Source organism: Carassius auratus, chromosome 21 (assembly GCF_003368295.1).
Source record: "Carassius auratus strain Wakin chromosome 21, ASM336829v1, whole genome shotgun sequence".
Classification (NCBI taxonomy): Eukaryota; Metazoa; Chordata; class Actinopteri; order Cypriniformes; family Cyprinidae; genus Carassius; species Carassius auratus.
The window spans coordinates 15,997,120-16,016,454 of record NC_039263.1 but is presented as its reverse complement, the minus strand read 5'-3'; the positions used below and the strand labels follow the sequence as shown (position 1 = coordinate 16,016,454).

Sequence of the window (19,335 nt, the reverse complement as noted above, 5' to 3'; positions counted from 1 at the left end):
GCTTGACTTTAAACCAGGCTATTTATACCAGACTTACTAATGATCCACAACCCACTTACTTGACGTTTTTACAAATCCCTACAGGTTAACAGGTTGTAAGCATAAATTAGCTTGGCTCTCATGTGAGCTATTGTGAGCTAAGTGTCATTCCCCATCTGGGCCCTCAGTGAATCTGGTCAAAGGTATATCTGCTCGTATGAGAGCACGGCCCCAGATGGGGACCGGCCTTTATACTCCAGACATATAATCTGCTTTTTAATAGGTAGGGTGTTATTCACTCTGCCCTGGCTTTTTAGGCATCAGATCATCCATAATTCATGTCTCCTGTCTGAAAATGTCACACTCAAAACAACGTCAGATCAGTTGACCTCTCAGTCCCCTCCCCAGAGAGATTTGTGGGGTCTTACAAAGAGCACAAAATTCTCTTGCCTTACAAATGATTGCTTGTAAAGTCTAGGTTTGGATGCTGTTGGTTTCAAAGTGTTGGCTGGTGTATGATGAGGGAAGGGGGAGGGATTAGAGGGCTGTTATATGATCCCTCTGTAGCCCCCATCAACCAGCTGTGACTTTGGGAACCTCTGCTCTAGTCCACTAAGCCATAAAATGTGTTATTGTATGGATCATCTTTCTTTTGTGTATTTAAGTTATGTGATCGTTGTAAAATCAAACATTTTCTTCTTAAACATTATGATGATTTATTGCTTTGCTGTTTGGTTTTTAGTTCTCTACCCAAGAGCACTTTGCAGTGGTCTGCCAACAAATAAACATTAAAAATAAATCTGGACTGCTCTATAGATTTGTGCCATTGGAAATGTAATGGGTAGATTTATTTTTTTTCTTAGTTATTTACATTTATTTTAGATTTTCAATTATTTTCAATTGTTTATACCGTAGTTAATTTTGTTATTTAGTTTTCATTTTAAACTGTTGTTTTAAATTTATTAGCTCATTTAGTTCTATTTTTCATTTTAGATTTTTAAGGCTCGTAATGTTAACTAATATTATTTAAATGCTGTTACATTTCTTATAGTCATTGTGTATCACTACATAGTGCCATTTTTTCATGTTTAATGTTTATAATTTATTAAATTCAGGGTCTGAAACTAAAATTAAGCTATTTTTAAATCATGGAGAATTAGTTACATTATTTTTAAACTGTAGCTATTTCAGTGTATATATATATATATATATATATATATATATATATATATATATATATATATATATAAACATTTCTGTAAATGATAACAATACTGCAGCAGAATTAACCTTTAAGAGATGCTGAAGGTGCGGAAAGAGAAAATTATGCAGATTTACAAAATGAAACGGTGTCAAGGACGGTAAAGAAGGAAATAAGAGCAAAATAGATATTTAAGTGAACAGCAACAGATTTTGGGACTCTTATAGAATCTGTTTTCTACTTTACGATGTGATGTTGCATATAAAAATATTTGGTAATATAATAAAGGTTAATTAAATATTGCATTTGTGTGTGTGTGTGTGTGTGGGTGGATTTTCCTATGCCAGTGGAGCTCTAATGACCTAAGCTGGCATTGGTGTGTGGCCACAGTTCTCACTCTGTCTCCCACCATGACCCGTTGACAGAAAAACTGTAATGACTGAGATGATGAGATTAGATAGCAGAGCAGGATCAGGCCATATACAAGACCATATGGAGATTAGGCCAGGATGAGGGAAAGGAACACACTGAACTTGGCCCACTCCAGATGGCCCCACGTTTGCTTAGAGGGGTCAGAGAAATTGGCTGGTGATGTGCAGAACTGCTGTATAAGGAGAAGTGGCAGTATGAAAAATGTTCACATCACTCCAAGCCCTTCATAACATCAGTGGTGTTTTTAACGGATATGTAGCCAATCCAAAAGCCCTCTAGATCTCAAAAAAGACCAATGTTCTGTGTTGGAAATCCCATTGTATTTTATGTTTCTTTTTCTCTTTTTTATCCAGTTGGATCCTCAGATGCTCCAGGGTAAAGACTGGCAGAGAACAGTCATCCCTATGAATGGGGTAAGTATATTCACATCTGCTCCTCTTCTGTAATCCTGCCATTCTGTACACTCTAATTACTAATTTGTCTGAAGATTGAGGTGAAGATATCCATGAAGTTCACCAGTCGGGAGTTCAGCCTAAAGAGAATGCCCCCACGGAAGCCCATGGGTGTGTTTGGAGTAAATATCTCCACAGTGACAAAGTGAGTCGGAACACATTTTATATGAGAAAATTATTTGGTCTTTTTTCACAAAAAGATGCATTTTGACATTGTAAGTTATCATGCTTTTTCAGGCTTTCATTGTATCAAAGAAAATTAGAACATTAAGTATATAAAATTATAGTCTTCATAGTATTCTGCCCTTTGTTTGTGGTCAGATTTGATTGACATTAATGAGCTTCCTAATGGGTTTAAGAGCAGAATCAATTAATGATATAATGACAACATGACAACACCAGTACAGATGCTCAGACACAAACCTGTGCATCAACGGTCTGTACATTAGCAGCACCTACTGCTGATTAATGTATATGTAACGCCATCATTATGCTTAGCCTTGTTTTCATACAGTGAAAATGTACAGTGAACACAGCACATAGACTCAACTTGTCTGAAGCTGCATGATAGCTTTATTTGAGAAACAGACACAGTTAAACAAGTTTAAGCCACACTTTTCAAATCAATTTTGCATGTACACATTTGTTATTTTTTTAAATACTATTATTAAAAAAAGATGCATTAAATTAATTACAAAAATTACAGCAAATACATTTATTTTAGAAAGGTTTTCTATTTTAAATAAATGCTGTTCTTTTGAACTATTATTCATCAAATAAAAGCTTGAAGAATGTATCTTGGTTTCCACAAAAATATTAAGCAGCACAACTTTGTTCAACGTTGATAAATCTAAGAAATGTTTCTTGAGCACCTAATCAGCATATTAGAATGATTTCTGAAGGATCATGTGACACCGAAGGCTGGAATAGTGGCTGATGAAAAAGCTGTTTTGTCATCACAGGAATAAATAACATTTTAAAATATTTTAACACATCTAATATTTGAATATATGCTAACATAAATACAACACACAAACAATTTTTTGCTGAATATAAGTAAAAAAATTTTAGTCATTTCTTGTTCATTAAATCAAAAGGCTGGTTTCGTGACGCTGGTATTATTTCTTGTCTCAGACGGGAACGCTCTAAAGTGCCCTACATCGTCAGACAGTGTCTAGAGGAAATCGAGAGAAGAGGAATGGAGGAAGTGGGCATCTACCGTGTCTCAGGAGTGGCCACTGACATCCAGGCACTGAAGACTGCCTTTGACACCAGTGAGTGTTGAGTTACGACACACACATCCAGTCAGCCAGTTTAGTTGCTGATCTCTCTCTTTGTCTCTCTGTAACAGATAATAAAGACGTGTCAGTAATGATGAGTGAGATGGATGTGAACGCCATTGCCGGAACGCTCAAGCTGTACTTCAGGGAGCTCCCTGAGCCCCTGTTCACTGACGAACTTTACCCTAACTTTGCAGGAGGCATTGGTGTGTCAGTTGTTTTACTTGGAAAAAAAAAAGATTGAGCGGGATTGGTTTTTTGAAGGTATAACAATGTTGACTATGTCATCAGCTCTTTCAGACAGCGTAGCTAAGGAGAGCTGTATGCTGAACCTCCTGCTGTCTCTGCCAGAGCCCAACCTGGTCACCTTCCTCTTCCTGTTGGATCATCTCAAGAGGTACACAAGATGCTGTTGACTTTGACATTGTTCTAAGAAGCTTAACAACAAGAAAGATATATTCCTGGGTCAAAATCCATTGTTTTTGGAACATTTATATGAAGAAATCAAGGGTCAGTGAACTGTGTCCCAAATGATGCACTATAGACTGTGCACTTATAGACTATGTACTTATGCACTATGTACTCAACCATGTAATGTATGAATATTATAAGGTTATTTTGTCATTAATATTCAGAGTCTGATAGCCCTTCGTGACGTAATTAAAGCTATGACAGTTGAGTGCATGAAGGGTCCAACAGTCCACACTTCATTTTTTCACTCATCGTCCGGGTATTTAAAGTGCACTTTTTCAGTGTGAACGCACTACTCACTCTATTTTTAATACAAAACATACTGCTGGCATCATGATCAAAAGGTTTAGTTAGGTAAACCTTTCCATCAACACATATCTGTATTCACCCCTTATTTCAAGAAAAAACAGATTTCAGTATATTATTAGAAAATACAGCTTGCATTAAGAAATATAAATAAATAAATAAAAACATTACAAAGTTATTATTATTATTATTATTATTTGATTTTCTTTTATTGGAGGGAGAAAAATGTAATTAATTGTAATTATTGTAATTCTTTTAAGTTTTATCATAGCAAACTGGATGCATTCATACACTGATAATCTTTATTTCCTGTCTTCCTGTTCGTCCTATTTTTGATTGTAGAGTTGCAGAAAAGGAGAGTGTAAACAAGATGTCTCTTCACAATCTGGCCACCGTGTTTGGTCCGACCCTGCTACGACCTTCTGAGAAGGACAGCAAAATCCCCACTAACCCCACACAACCTATCACGATGGGGGACAGCTGGTCACTGGAAGTCATGTCACAGGTACATGATAAAACCACAGTTAACGGACTGTTTACAATTTAAGAGCTGTGGACATGATACCAAACACCATTGAAAATCGTTTAAATGTGTCTGTGTTTGTAATGGATCAATAGAAAACACATTTACAGTAATGCGCTTATGTTTTATCCATTACACGTCTTCTTTGTATCTGTAGGTACAAGTTTTGCTGTATTTCCTTCAGCTGGAGACCATCCCGACGCCAGACAGTAAGAGACAGAGTATCCTGTTTTCCACAGAGGTCTAAAGGAGTTCTTATTCCTATTGTAAGTCTCAAACCGGTGGGCGAGGGATCAAGCGAGCATGTCCACCCACTGGGTATAACGGACACTGGAATGCACAAGAGCATTTCGCCTTTCGCGCATTTTCTAGCTGTTGCCACTAGGGGGCACCACAGCCCTTTTAAACGTTAAAGAACTGGACTTGCTCGGAGCACATCTTGAATATTACTGAACCCTCTGCCTATTTTCCTGTGAACATCAGTGTCCGTACAGCACCTTCGCTCTTCATTTTCGTGACTCAGACCCTGAGCATGCGTCCTCTTGCATCCTGTACGTGGGCCTCTTCTGGTCAATCATGTCAGCTGATGACGGTGAATTCTGTCTCTTCTGGCTTTTTGTGTTTGTCCTCATTTCGCCTGTCCCCACTGGTCACTGATGTTCTTTCTGTGCTGCTACAATTCAGTATCCAGCTCCAAACCGTTCCAGATTTTGGATCCTTTTCTACAATAGATAATTACATGGCAGTTCAACGTAGTTCTTATTGCAGACTCTTAAAAGTCAAATGAGTAGCTTCTGTTAGTGTATGTCAATCATTACCAGAGCTTAATTTAGGAGGATTTCTGTGTAGAAGATGGTGTTTGGTTCAGTTATTGTAAGTGTTGATGTGATTCTAAGTTAAGAAAACATACATAACAATTAGAAAAATCTCACTATTTTTTCATTTCCCTCTTTTTTTTCGCCCATACCTCTCTATCAAGCAATATAGAGTGTCTGAAAACGTGTTACATGTTTCATTTTGCTTTCGTAGTTGAGATTTTGGGAGAGAAAAGTAAATTACCAGAAGGGTCAATATATTTTTCTTTATTTAGATTTTTTTTTCATGTAATACATATAGAAGAATTATTTATTTGCGGACAGATATCAACATCAGTGTCTTTTCAAAGTACGTCTAAGTTTATCGCTAACTTATCCGTGTTATGAAGTACTGTAGATTCCTTGCATATCCTCTTAATTTTCCTGTCTTTGTGAATCCGTGAAAATGCTCAGAGGATAGCACACAACATAAGCGTTTCCCCTGCCGTATATCTAGTGTTGAGAGATGACCAAATGGAGAGGATTTTAACTCTACCCTGTCGTTCACAATCGCTCTCTCTCTAGCTTCACAGCACACTGTGGTTTATGTCTCGCTGAGAACCATAAAGCAGTGCCTCTCTATCTCATCATAAGACATTAAGGTAAAAAAACAACGCTGTATATAGCACAATCTGTTATCCTTGAATCCTGTCAGATTGTTTAATGAAGGAAGGGTTAATAATGGATGCAGTACAGGAACAGTACAGGTATTCTGTCTTTATAGCAATTCTGTTCATTATATCAGTAAAAATGAATGCTCTTAAGTTTATTATTTCAGTTAAAGGTGCTTTAGTTACTTTATTTAACATGCAGGCATGTTTTGTTTTTTTATGTTTGTCTTGTGTTTAAGTGTTGTGCGTTTGAGTTGTAACATTAAACCAAATTTTGGCTACTGTAGAAGGGTTTTTAAAGATTTTATCATGCATACAAAAAGGGGTGCAACAACTGAAAAGGAATTTCTCATGTGAAGTCTTTTGTTTTCTCGTTAACGTGTGCAGTTGAGACTTTTCATCTTGTCTGTCCTCTTTCTTGATTGTCAGCACTAAACGTACATTTCCTGTATCTTACACCTGTCCGAACTGAAGTCAGCATCACATGTGAGTTTCTTTCTAAAGATATAGCCAAATTGTTTTTTTAAATATGTAACTCTTGACATAAATTAAACTGTGATCTATTGCTATCAGAAGGCATTGGGTGATTCAAAGCATTCCTGTTGTGTTAATTGCTTATTTAATGTGCTTTTTCTAGATTGTTGAATGTTACTGGGTTAGGAATATTGGACATATGCACTGGTTCAATGGGAGTGATACAGTGCATGATGTTTGAGAAGTTATTTCTTTGCACTGCACATAGTTTAAAGACTAATGTGATGAAATTTCTTATAAACGTATTGAGATTGTATCACACACAGTTAGAAACGTCTACAAACAAATTCATGAAAACTTGCATTATGACATTAGAACCTCCAGATTTATTTGTATTCACAAAGTATTACAGTTTTGAATTGATTGGTCATGAAAGCACTGCAAGGGTCCATCTGTGTCATTCTTTAGTTTATAATGTTATGATGATTTATGTTGAAACCTTGCCTTTAAACACATGAAGACATGCTGGACAGCCACTGGGACAGGCTGTGGATGCCCTCCCCTTTTCCTCTTAAGGTTTTTGTCACTATTTATTCTTGCTAATATCTTAATGTTCTGGTTATAGGACTGTGCAAATAGATAATGAATTCTGCAGACTGAAACGTTTGGAAGGCATTTGCGGCCTATGTTTATACACAAAATGTTGAATAAAACCTCCTGTATGAATACCTGCTGTTTTCATGGTGTTTTTTTTTTTCTAAAACTATCTGATTGTATTACATGGTGAGACAAAAATTTCATATATTCTGGATATGATAGTAGTGTTTGTTTACTTTTTGTACACGTTTATTGAAGAACGTGTTTTGAAACCGTGTTACGCAGTTGTAATGTATCTCTGTGTCCACATGGGGGCAGCACGGCCTTACTCCATGTTGTTAATCTATCGTATGCTATATTATAATGTTTTATTGGGGGGGGGGGGCTTAACATGTGACTGAAATCGCTATATTAAGAAATAGTTCATTCATTCTAATCATTTGACGTAACTTACTGCTTTTTGCATACAATATAGAGAAGAAACACGTACGTTTCCATAACAATGCCGTCAATTTGTACATTTTGACCTCTCTCTTTCCTCCAGTTTCTTCCTCTTTTTTTGTATTTAGTCTTTATTGTATATTTCTCGTGATATTTACCTCAGTGAAGTAGATAACGTCGTTTTCATTGATGTTTACATGCTACTGTAGATTTAGTCTAATATAGCATTGTTCAGCATAGTTTAAGTAAAAAATTAAAAAAAAAAACTTTTTCAGATCACGTGACCGTTCCAAAGCACCATAACATGTTACTTAAAGTACCCTGTGATTCTGCAAATGCAAGAAAACTGATGTTGACATAAAAAGGATATGGTTGTTATTTGAATTATGTTCCCATTTCTGTAACTCTTTTCTGTATTTCGTTAAAGAAAGCACTCTTCCTTATTTAAAAGTATTCATCAATATGTCATGATGATGACATCAGGAAAGACATCAGTTTCCTTCGAGAGCATAGTAATAGATTTATTTTTGGTGCTTTATGTCTAGTTCTGTGCTTTTGCAGAGGCCACACAGTCCTCCTTTGGTCCGATAAGAAGCTCTGTTTCCTGTTCATAATGAGACTGAGCTTTGAGGAACTGAGTTAAAATACAGTCTGACATTCTGTCATAGAGCTGTTATGGGAGAAAGTGAGAAGGAGAGTGTCCTGTCGTCTGTTTGTCTCTGATTACTTGTGTCCACAGTTCTATCTCTCTCCTCCGGCTGTCGCTCCTCCCTCAGCAGGCCATGAATGCTCTGACCGTTACAGGGTGGATGGGGTCAGATAAGACTATCCCGCTACCATCACGGCCCTGCCTGCTCCCTTCAGATTTCACCAAGTCTTGTTCTGTTCCTCCTCTCCCAATTCATTTCCATGTTTGCTGACTTCAAATGTGTTGTTTTTGTTTTTTCGTTCTGTTGCCTCATCTTGCAGGCCGGTCTGTTGATCCTTGTTGTGTCTGAGTTAGTTTTGCTCTTGGCTGGTCACAACACTTCGTTAAACCCACCCACCCTTCATGCCTGGTATCTGTCAATCACTCAGAAGCACTAGTTTGTTAGTGCATGTGACCCGAAGCACGTTTCCTGCGTCCATGGTAAGACAGATATACTCCCTTAATCTTATGAGGGAACTTTTGTATTGAACCATGTGTTGTAAAAAAAAAAAAAACACATTTGTTTATTGTGCTAATTTAGTGATTTATGTTGTAATGCTTATTTTCTACATATTATCTAATATATTTTTTTTTTTTACAGAAGTACACTAAAAATGCTATTCATACAAGGATTGGAATATAAAAAAACAAGAAGAAGAGAAAAATAGGGTAGGCTAGAGTTAGAGGGACTTTTTAAAGTAAAAATAAAACAAGTCAAAAGACTAGAAAAGCAATAGAGAATGCTAGTGTTAGAGGGTCATTTGTTTTATAATAAATAAAAAGAAAAGTAGTTTGAATAGAAATAAAACGGAGAGTGCAGGTGTTAGAGGGACACATTTTTAAATAAAATGTTTAATTATATTTAATTTTAACTTCTATTACTATTAATATTTTATTGTGTCCACTCAGACTGTGGCATGATTCCTCTGAAAAGTCATATTTCTAAATTAGTCTTTATATATGAAAAATAAATATCTTAATTTAGTAAATTAATATGAGATATTTTATCCTTTTTTATTATGAGGGAAGGTCTAGATCAGTTTGTAAAATGTCATGTGGTACAACTTTTTATAGTTTATTTCTTACTTGTACTTGTAATAATATATTTGTTACCTAAAAAAAAATATATATATATATATATATATATATATATATATATATATATATATATATGCGTGTGTGTTTTTTCTTATGTGCTCTGTTCTCTCAAAGTTCTGAAACGCAGCATTGCAGAAGTACAAGAACAAACTAACATCAAGACACTCTTTCAATAAAAGCATTCAATTAGTTCCCATATATCTTCTAAGCACTGTAGGTACATGCATAATCCTCTGAGTGGATTTAAATAATGATTGCCCCTTATCTGGCGTCCCACTCTAATCAGTGTGGTTCGGGCCTCGCTGTGTCATCGCTCTGCTCTTGGCATGACGTGCCAGCTGTCTATCTGCATCTTCTCCTCATCTCCAAACCCATAAAACTCCCTGACAGGCCCTTTGTTTGAAACACGCCAGTTGCACTTTTAAATATGTGGACTGAGGTCTCGCGTGTTTTCATGCTTGACTGCATATGCAACCAAAAAATTATAACTTGTAAATATACTCTTAGGCACATGATTTCAATATACTGTTGAAAGACTTAAATATTATTTTTTGCTTCTGTAACGAGATGAGAGACTCGACCAAGCGTGTTTTAAAGTAAACACGCTTCTCTGCATGATTTGATTTCTCTGTTTGTTTTATGTATATTTTTATAGTGCTGTTTAGGAGCTTTTCTGGTCATTTTTTCATGCTCTGGTGCACAATCAGCCAGTTTAATAGAAAGCTCAAGTCTATTTTTCCTAATGTGATCATTTTCATTTTTTTTGATAGTCCTTTCTGTGATAAGGTCTCTGCTTTGGCTCACACAGTCGCCTGCTACTTTGCCTCAGGCAAGCGCAGTCAGAGTGTTTTGCATATCTGCTCATTTGTTAAGCAAATCTCTCTCCTTCTATCCTTTTTCTTTATCCCTCCCTGTTTTCTCCCTTTTGCTCTGCCACTCTGCTTTTGTCATCTTAAAATATGTTCTGACCTCTTTTTTGTTCATATATATGATATATATGTGTTTGTGTGGTATTGGTGTCATGTTATGTTGATGCATTGGTTCAGTGGATGTGTTACCATTGTTCATAAGTGTGGACTGATGTACACTAAAGGTCAAATTTCTCTTTTCGCCTGCAGGCTTTAACAGCTTTTGGCAGCAGACCCGCTTAAAGATTTTATCATAATGGTTTGTCCAAATATCTGAAAGCACATCTCTTTATTGTTCCTCACTATTAATTCTACAAATACAACACAGCTGCCAAAGCTGACTGAATTTAACATATGGTGTGTATGATTCGTTGGAATATCTTAAAAGATTCAAATTGAACTTCAGACATGCTTAACTGAATTTGTTTCTGGTGATCTAGAAAACAATTTGATGTGAAGATTGTGTAAAAGGCTTGCCATAAGTTTTGTAGACAGAGATATTTTGTGCTTCATTTATTTAGTAAATGTAGTAAATTAATATAAGATGTTTTGTCCTTTTTTATGATGAGGGAAGTCTAGATCACTTTGTAAAATGTCATGTGGTACAACTTTTTATAGTTTATTTCTATACCTGTAATAATATATTTTTTTATCTTCACAAAAAATTTTTTTATTAAATAAAAAAAAATAGTTTTAAAATTAAGTTTTTGAAATGCATAAGTTGATTAGTGAAGGAAATGAGGCCAGTGAATGTTTACTGTAGGAGCTCATTAAAAACGGATAGTTCTGATCCTGACTTCTGATTGGTCAATAGCTGTCACGCTTCTACAGCGCCGTTTTAAAAACATCTAATTTTATCCAAGTTGTGACTGGAAGTTTGCTGCTTGTATCTTACTCTTATTTGATCAAATCAAAAGACAATGTATCGCAAAATAATATCAAGAAACCTTGTCTTATTAGTGAGTTAAAACTTTGTAAAACAAACATAGTGCATGAACAAATGATTGTTAAAGGAGTCATGAACTGTGAAACCAAAATCCCCTTGATCTTTTGACATATAAGAGGTCACATTAACTGGTTATTCTTAATTGTGTATTAATGTTTTACAATATTACTGAATTTGCTGTAGTTTTGGGTCAAAAATATTCAGTCGTATTGAAATAATAAGTAGGAGTGTCTCCACACTTTTGATGAATGGCATATGCAGTTATATAGGAACTTTTAAAACCAGTTTAATTTTCATAAGCAGAAATTACTGTTAGTGCACTGTTGCATGAATGGTGGACAAACAGTTTTCTGATTTACAAAATCATGCAAAATCAACACACGCAACAGAAAAAGAGGAAGTGGAACTCAGGTGTGCGCGGGCCCCTTCATTTCCCCTTTCTCCCTTCAAGACTACACGTCACCCCACCCTCGTCTTAGTCCTAAATCCTGTTTGCTCATACATTGTCTGTCATCCAAATCTGAGATCCACTGACTGGCTCCCTGAGCAAGATTGTGATTTGCTGTTGGATTTACTGTCTCGTTCCAGGATGTGGCTGTAACTGTCCTCAGCATGACTCAGACCCCGTTGCTGAGGTAATAAAAAAAAACCTCATTTGCATGGGCACCACAGATTTGTTTACCAACTGTTACTAGAGATGCACTGCCTGTTTCCACCCTGATGTGAACACTGATTTCTGTTCCGAACTTTTTTGACAGGTGAGCAGGTGTGCAGGGCGCAGATGGGGAACAGGTCAGCAGTGGAAGTGATGAGATTTCTGTCCAACTTTCTTCAGCTTTTTTCTCTGTAAGTTCCTCTTCGCTGAATAACCGCACTTACCAGTCCTGACCCTTTTTTGTGATAAGCCCGCTACTGCCAGCGCTCTGAGGGAACCACATGTGAGGTGTGCAATGTGTGGTGTATGATACAGTACAGTTTCGACTGATTGGATTTTCCTAACTGTCTGTTTTGTTTGAAAGGGGCGGTGTGCGCAAAGCTGTGTCAGTAAGAATTTGTTTGGCAAAGCAGCTTGATCTCCGCTGATGGGAGTGACCTGAGAAGCAGCCGTCAGTAAATCTCTGAGTTTTCTTAGTCTAAATGTTTGCACAACTAAGACTAAGGAGTCCCAGTTGGTCAAAGTTTAATCACAGGAATCATTGCATTCATAAATATACATTTCTTTGTTTCGCTGCTTTGCCTTTCTCCGCCAAGCTCAGGCCCAGAAGGTCCGTTCATTCAGCCGCGTGAAGTTTACAAACCTGCCAGGCGGGAGATTTGCATGTAGAGTTCCAGGTAGCTATTTGAATGAAGCTTTATCTCTAGTCACACCAGAGATTTCACACAGCCTCCAGCAGTGTGCAGATCCACGAGCAAGGCCAACGGAACTGTGTATCCGGATCCTCGACAGGGCGGAGACACAAGAAGACAAACACAGCAAAGCCGTGTTTGCTGACTCTTCTCATTTTTCACTGTAGGCTACCAGGACTGATTTTTACACATTTACAGTACGCACACTCCTCCCCCATCTCTTTATCTCACAACTAGATTTAAAAATCCACTTTTATGAATTATCGATCAAGCACCGATTTCAAAGGTGAGTATTTATTGTGAGATAAGAGCTTCTATAAATAACACAAAATCAACGATCAATCTAAACGCTTACATGCAATCATTTCACTGCATTAAAAAGCAAGGTCAGAAATGAAAGACATATGTTTGGACATATGATTATGGTTTAATATTTAAAAGGACATTTGATGGACTTTTTTGTGTAGAATAAAGAAGTGTATTTTGAATTCAATAATTGACTCCCCTCAAGTTGTTCCAAACCTGTATGACTTTGGCTTTCTGAGGAAGCACGAAAGCTGATATTTGTCAGATATTTGACAATGTCTCAGTGTCAGTGTATTCTATATTATTTGTTTTATATTCTATAGTATTTTTGTACGAATATTTTGAAGTCACTTTTATGTTCTTTAGCTTTTTTTTGCTTTATTTTATTATTTAGGTTTTATTTTTTATTTTTATGAACATTGTTAATCTTTGCAATTACATAATTTATGTATTTGCATGTAGTTTTTTAAAGCTTTTCATACAATATTTATTAAATTCCAGATTTATTCCAATTACCAAACTTTATTTTTAGTGGTACTTTTAGTTTTAAGTTAATAATAATTAAGCTGTTTTGGAACAACATGAGGTTGAGTAAATGATTATCCCTTTATGAGTCTAAACACATTCCTCTGAACAGCAACAGTCTTTTTTCTAGCCATTGGTGGTCTTCGTTTCCATATGCAATCTCCGTTATTTAAGGCTGTGCTGGCTCTCGTGGTGTCTGCGAAGATCCACCTTCCTCTGGAAGCCTTTGGAACAGATCTCGCAGCCGAACGGCTTGAATCCCGTGTGTTTGCGGCTGTGTGTGATGAGGTTAGAGCTCTGGCTGAAGGCCTTGCCACACACCTGGCATTTGTGAGGTTTCTCACCTGTAAACAAACATAACATTTCAAAAAAATGTCAACTGAAACCCATTCTAATCTGTATAAAAACACTGGAGAATCTTTGCTTTAAAGCCGGCTTGGATTTGCGTGCCACCCAGATTTGTTCTGTTTTCCAACACAGGAGTGGCTGTCTGCTACATGCAAAGCAAACTTTCCAAGAGGCATCAGGAAAGCAGGAAGACCAGCTATGCAAATCAAGACGGTATTTGTTTAATCTTCTTTTCTTGATTTTTTTGTAGCTGTGCCGCTCTTAGAAACACACCCTAGAAAGCCAACTTCAGCAGGAGGCGAATATATGTTCTCCATATGCAGTTTTAATGATTTACATGGAATGAGAGTAAAGAGATAAACAGGTATTTCCAAATAATATGGGGAGGGTTTGGGGGGAAACTGTTATTGAGGTGGCATTAACCGCATGTGCATTTTATCACTGCCACAGATCTCTTCAACCCCGACATAACAAACACACAGTCACACACCATGGCGTCTCACCTGTGTGGATGTAGGTGTGTTTCTTCATATCAGATTTCTGGTGGAATCTCTTGCCGCAGTACTGACAGGGGTACGGCCGTGTGTCCGAGTGGATCAGCAGGTGAGTGGACAGCGTTGAGGAGCGCTTGAAGGTCTTTCCACACATCTTGCACTCAAAACTTCTTTCCTTTAAACGCAAAACAACAACTAAATGAATTTCTTTGATAGTCCATATGCCAGCTAGGGAAGATACTGTGTGAAGATGCAGTGGTTAACTGGCGAAGCATGGTTTGTTCGTACCTGAGAGTGGACGTTCATGTGTTGCTCTAAGCTGACTGCGTGGCCAAAGCTCTTTCTGCAGATGCTGCATCCAAAGGGACGTGTGCCACTGTGAGAACGTCTGACGTGTACCTCCAGCCCGTGAGGAGTGGAAAACACCTGGAGAAGAGGACAAAAAAAATTATTTATTATCACATATATAGAAATATTATTTATGTAAAATATAACATTTATATTAACATTTTATATTTAGATTTTTAATTGCCAAATAAATTGTAAATACAGAACAAATTGTATTTATAAATAAATGATTATTTGAAAGAATATATATATATATATATATATATATATATATATATATATATATATATATATATATATATATATATATATATATATATATATATATATATGGGTGTGTGTGTCTGTCTGTATATATGTATAATTTATTTGTTGCTAAGACTACATTTATGTTACTATTTATAAACAGATATTGTTTGGGAAACAACAAAGCTATACAATTTAATTGATTGAATTCAATCATTTGCTTTTTATTCTATTATATATTATATATTGTTCTTATAATTCTAATTAAAATGTAATTTAATATTTTTTATTATTAAGAAATCATGCACACACACACACACACACACACACACACACATATATATATTAATATGAAAAATTTCTTCTTTTTTAATAAATGAAATAGTTCATTTATTTGGTAACAATCAAATTGAATTGAATTCAATAATATTTTCCTCAAAATAATAAATATTACAACTAAAAATATTAATTAATATTATACATTTATATTAATAAAAACTAATATAAATTAATAATATACAAATAAATTAATGTTAATAATAATAATTATAATATTTTTTTTAAATAAAAGAATCATAAAACAAAAATATAACATAAAATAAGAATTATACCTAAAATTGAATATGTTATGTTTTGATAGATAATTAAAGATATATATTAACCTTGTCACAGGTAATGCAGTGGTAGGTGTTAGATGTGGGTGAGTAGTGTGTGCTGCAGTCCAGTGGTTGTTGAGGCTCAGAGCTCTGCTTCAGATGAGCTCCGTACAGGCTGCTGGCGTGCTGCAGGAGCGATGGAGAGAAGCCCATCTGCCTGAAGTCATATGTTGCAGGAACATGATCCCAGGTATAAGAGCTCTTGTAGTAGGGAGGGAACTCTGCCAGCTGAGGCTCTGTTGGAGGTAGAGAGGAAACATTAAGATTATTATTGTTATTGTGTCTAAATGTGCCCTAGAGATGTTACATGAACAAGATTTACACATTCAGATATTAATGCCAGTGCTCAGACTCTCACCAGATAAGTAAAACGGCCGTCTAGTTGTGATAGGCAGCTCAGGTAGGGATGGTATTGGACAGTCTGGCTCTTGCTCACACTTGATGAAGTCATACGGGTCTCTGTGGGATGGCCGGGTGACTGAATCTACCTTGGGCCGCTCTGGGGAATTACATTCCTTTGGTTCCAAAGGGACCAGCACTGGGACTAGAAAATATTACATCACAACAGTTATCAAAATTATATAAATTTGAATAAAATAACACACTCTAAGAAATTTCAAAACTTTTTCAAAACTTTGAAACTTTTTCAAAACTTTGAAACTTTTTCAAAAAAGGGCTTTACATTATATTCACTTGGGCAGCTCCTTTCTAAAGTAAAACTGATAAAGCATGGACATTTAAATAAACTATTCATCCAATGAAATGGAGGTGTGCACATGAAAAGCTTTGACAGCATCAAACAGACAGATCTGAGATTGTTCCTCACACTTTATTACACAATTACATTTTCTCCAAATGAACCCTATAAAGAGCAGTTATATATCCAGTCACTATATACTGCTCTCTTGTTTGAATAGGGCTAGTTTGCATATTCGTAACATCCAGCCTAACTGCTCAACAGCTTACGGACTTCCATGGAATACAACCTATTGAGCTGCCTTAATAAACAGCACATTAGGCCCACACTGCTGTCCTAAGTAAGCAGTTGTCAAAGGTTTAGACACAGCCCTATAATATTATTATTATAATAATGTCAGCCTGTGGAAATCATCAATATGACAGGTGCTCAGCACTTCCTCTCAACACTCTCTAGACAAATCATTTATTTATAGGAGGATTACAGATGCATAATTATGTAAATAAGTATAAAACATACAAAAACCAGAAACATTTTCATTATATATCACTGTGGATTGTTCATCTCATAAACACCACATGTCAGACAGGTGAATTTGTTAAACTATTATAATACAACATATATATAAATTGAGTATTTTATTATAAGTAAAGTAATACTAAAATATAACAATGGCACTTACTTGTCTTGGGTGTTGGATCCGGGAGTTTCTGTTCACTTTGCTCGGTGTCGATGGGTCGGTGCACATTATGAGACTTTTTACTTTTCACCAAAAATGATCGTGGCATGATGATTCTGTAAAATGAAGTTTGTTTACTGATACTTTCATTTCCATGTTTGTTATGATCACCAAAAACTATCAGCTATTCCAAACTTATAGAATAACGAAACTAAAAATAAAAAATAAAAAAGTATGATAGTAATTTCTATATCATATAAAAATAACAAAAACGAAACTCAAAGCAATTCTTTGATATTATTTTCCTTTCTCTGTCTAAATAATGAAACCTTTGAACAGTTATTACAGGGTAGCCTACAATATTTAGTGTTGTTGTTTTGAAAGTTTAAGTAAAACTTTGGTTTGAGATAGATTTTATAACATGTTAAATTAGCCTAAATATACAAAAAACTACTGGTTAATAATAATAAATAATTATTTACATACAAAGATGAAAGTAATTATAATATTAATATATATAATAATTGAACGTATTATAGCCTAAGGCTATAAAATATCTTACCTGAGAAAAAAAATTGAAAACTTAAAAATGTTTAAAGTCCTTTGATTGTTTTAGTGTCAAACTTCGCGTTGAAAGGCGCATGGAAATCCGTTGTGATGTTTAGAAACTTAAGCACTGCATCGCTGTGAGTTGGTTGCGTTGAGTTTTTTCAGCTCCCCTCCCTGATTTTCAATCCGATAATTCTGCGGTGGAATCTGACTGAGCTTTCAACCAATTACAGACAGAGCAGGTGCGACATTTGCCTACTAAACGCAAACTTAAACATCCTGCTGTGGTGGGCACTCTTTCCCATAATGATTTAACAACATATTTAAGATATTTTAACAAGTGCTAGATATTGTTTTAAATTATTCGTTTGCATTTTTTATAGGCTAGCTATTTTAAGTCTTTTTCCCCCTACATCTCTAGCCTACAGCTGCCACATTCAGAAAGTTAATTGGATAACAGAACGTTAAAAGTTGGAGATATGTCGCATAAAAATACAAAAATGAAAAAGAAATATCTTCTGTCAGTTTAGTAATTTATTATCTTTTTTAATGGTCATCTGTTGACTTGTCTGCTGAAAAACAGCTAACGTTAGCGGGTTTAAAACATAAAACCAATAAACCAGCAGCAAACTTTGCTTGAACGTAACGTTACCCCTCAAAATACACACCAAACCTGTAATGTTGGTATCTCCGAATGTTTGCCTGCTTTTATTTGCACAGTTGTGTTTTGGTTGCAGCCTTAAGGCGTTTTTATGATCCTTGATTATTAAAAGTACAAATAGATTATTACCGCATTGTTTGTAAAAAAAAAAAAAAAGCGCTAGAAGAGTATTAGGTGTTCATTTATTGAGTGTATGTGACCCTTGATGCGTTTTTGCTCCATTCAACATTGTTCATTTAAAGATGACCGGAGGTCAGTTTTTATTGCCTTGTGCGCGCGAAATATGGAATCGATTAATGTATTCACGCCCCCGTGTGGATTGGTGGTGAATTGCGTCGCATCTTTAGGTGACGCTTCAAAATATATATATTTTTTTGTGTGTGTGTTGCAGTCTTTCTTTTCTTTAACTAGCTTTCATTTATCTTTTATGGATGTGTAAAAGTATATTACTTATGCTTAAAGCCATAACTTGCATAAAATAAATACAATTATGTTCGCTATTTTGACAGACTGGTTGATTGAAAACCACACATTCTATGATAGTGCGGACTTATATATCAGGGTTTAATATTACATCTCCGTGAGCAGAGTGGCGCAGCGGAAGCGTGCTGGGCCCATAACCCAGAGGTCGATGGATCGAAACCATCCTCTGCTACATATGCTTTTTAATTTTTTTTATAAATAATATGGAATGCTTTAAAACGACAGCTTTTTTTTTATCTCAAATTTAATATGGTTTACGCAACCATGTTATTATAGGCCTTCTTAACTAAAACCATAAGAACATTTGTTTCTTGAAATAAAATAAATAAAAAGGAACTCAATAAATAAAATAACTGATTTTATTTCAGCTAGCTGCCAATGAAACACATCTAATTTATATTTAGTTTAAGGCATGGAAAACACCAATGTGAGTGTTGCAAACACTTAAGGATTAAGGAGTTTTGCTTAATTGTAGCAATTTTGAGGCAAGAATTGGGTGGTCAATAAATGAAAGTCTATGACCATGATGAACCACTAGAGGGACACCAGTCTCCACTAAAAACAGGACTTCTAAACCATTGCATGTCAGGTGCGCAGGAATTATTTTTCACTTCTTATATTCATACTATTTTTTTGTAAGCAAAGGCAGAGATCAGCGAACACAATTAAACATTACTGAACGATGAGATAAGTGATAATGACTATAATGTTAGGGGATGATGGATGAGGCTGTGA

At 35.7% G+C, this 19,335-nt stretch overlaps 2 protein-coding genes and 1 non-coding gene across 3 annotated transcripts in view; 2 read left to right on the top strand and 1 right to left on the bottom strand.

Moving 5' to 3' along the window:
• The window catches only part of bcr (BCR activator of RhoGEF and GTPase), a 66,024-nt gene extending 58,713 nt beyond the window's left edge, over window positions 1-7,311 (top strand). The window contains exons 17-23 of the mRNA XM_026196308.1: window positions 1,966-2,025; window positions 2,100-2,209; window positions 3,199-3,338; window positions 3,416-3,550; window positions 3,636-3,741; window positions 4,464-4,626; window positions 4,802-7,311. Coding sequence (XP_026052093.1) covers window positions 1,966-2,025; window positions 2,100-2,209; window positions 3,199-3,338; window positions 3,416-3,550; window positions 3,636-3,741; window positions 4,464-4,626; window positions 4,802-4,891 — 804 coding nt within the window. The 3' untranslated portion in view covers window positions 4,892-7,311. The remainder of the gene's footprint in view (window positions 1-1,965; window positions 2,026-2,099; window positions 2,210-3,198; window positions 3,339-3,415; window positions 3,551-3,635; window positions 3,742-4,463; window positions 4,627-4,801) is intronic.
• Window positions 7,312-12,384: 5,073 nt separating this feature from the next.
• gfi1b (growth factor independent 1B transcription repressor) lies at window positions 12,385-17,702 on the bottom strand. Its single transcript, XM_026196306.1, has 7 exons — window positions 17,470-17,702; window positions 16,911-17,023; window positions 15,890-16,075; window positions 15,538-15,767; window positions 14,570-14,707; window positions 14,291-14,456; window positions 12,385-13,783 (listed from the first exon to the last, which is right to left on the bottom strand). Exons 2-7 carry the CDS (start codon window positions 17,014-17,016, stop codon window positions 13,605-13,607), a joined length of 1,005 nt encoding a protein of 334 aa, XP_026052091.1. The 5' UTR covers window positions 17,017-17,023; window positions 17,470-17,702; the 3' UTR covers window positions 12,385-13,604.
• A 998-nt stretch (window positions 17,703-18,700) lies between these two features.
• trnam-cau (transfer RNA methionine (anticodon CAU)) lies at window positions 18,701-18,772 on the top strand. The gene has a single exon. It is a non-coding gene; the product is annotated as a tRNA-Met (tRNA).
• The last annotated feature ends 563 nt before the right edge of the window (window positions 18,773-19,335 follow it).

Bases quoted from the DNA above. Each gene is read 5' to 3' on its own strand.
- gfi1b (XM_026196306.1), bottom strand. From the start codon at position 17,016: ATGCCACGATCATTTTTGGTGAAAAGTAAAAAGTCTCATAATGTGCAC. The intron at 15,768-15,889 runs GTGAGAGTCTGA...TACCTCCAACAG, and splicing joins ACGGCCGTTTTACTTATCTG to AGCCTCAGCTGGCAGAGTTC. The intron at 14,457-14,569 runs GTACGAACAAAC...TTGCGTTTAAAG, and splicing joins ACATGAACGTCCACTCTCAG to GAAAGAAGTTTTGAGTGCAA.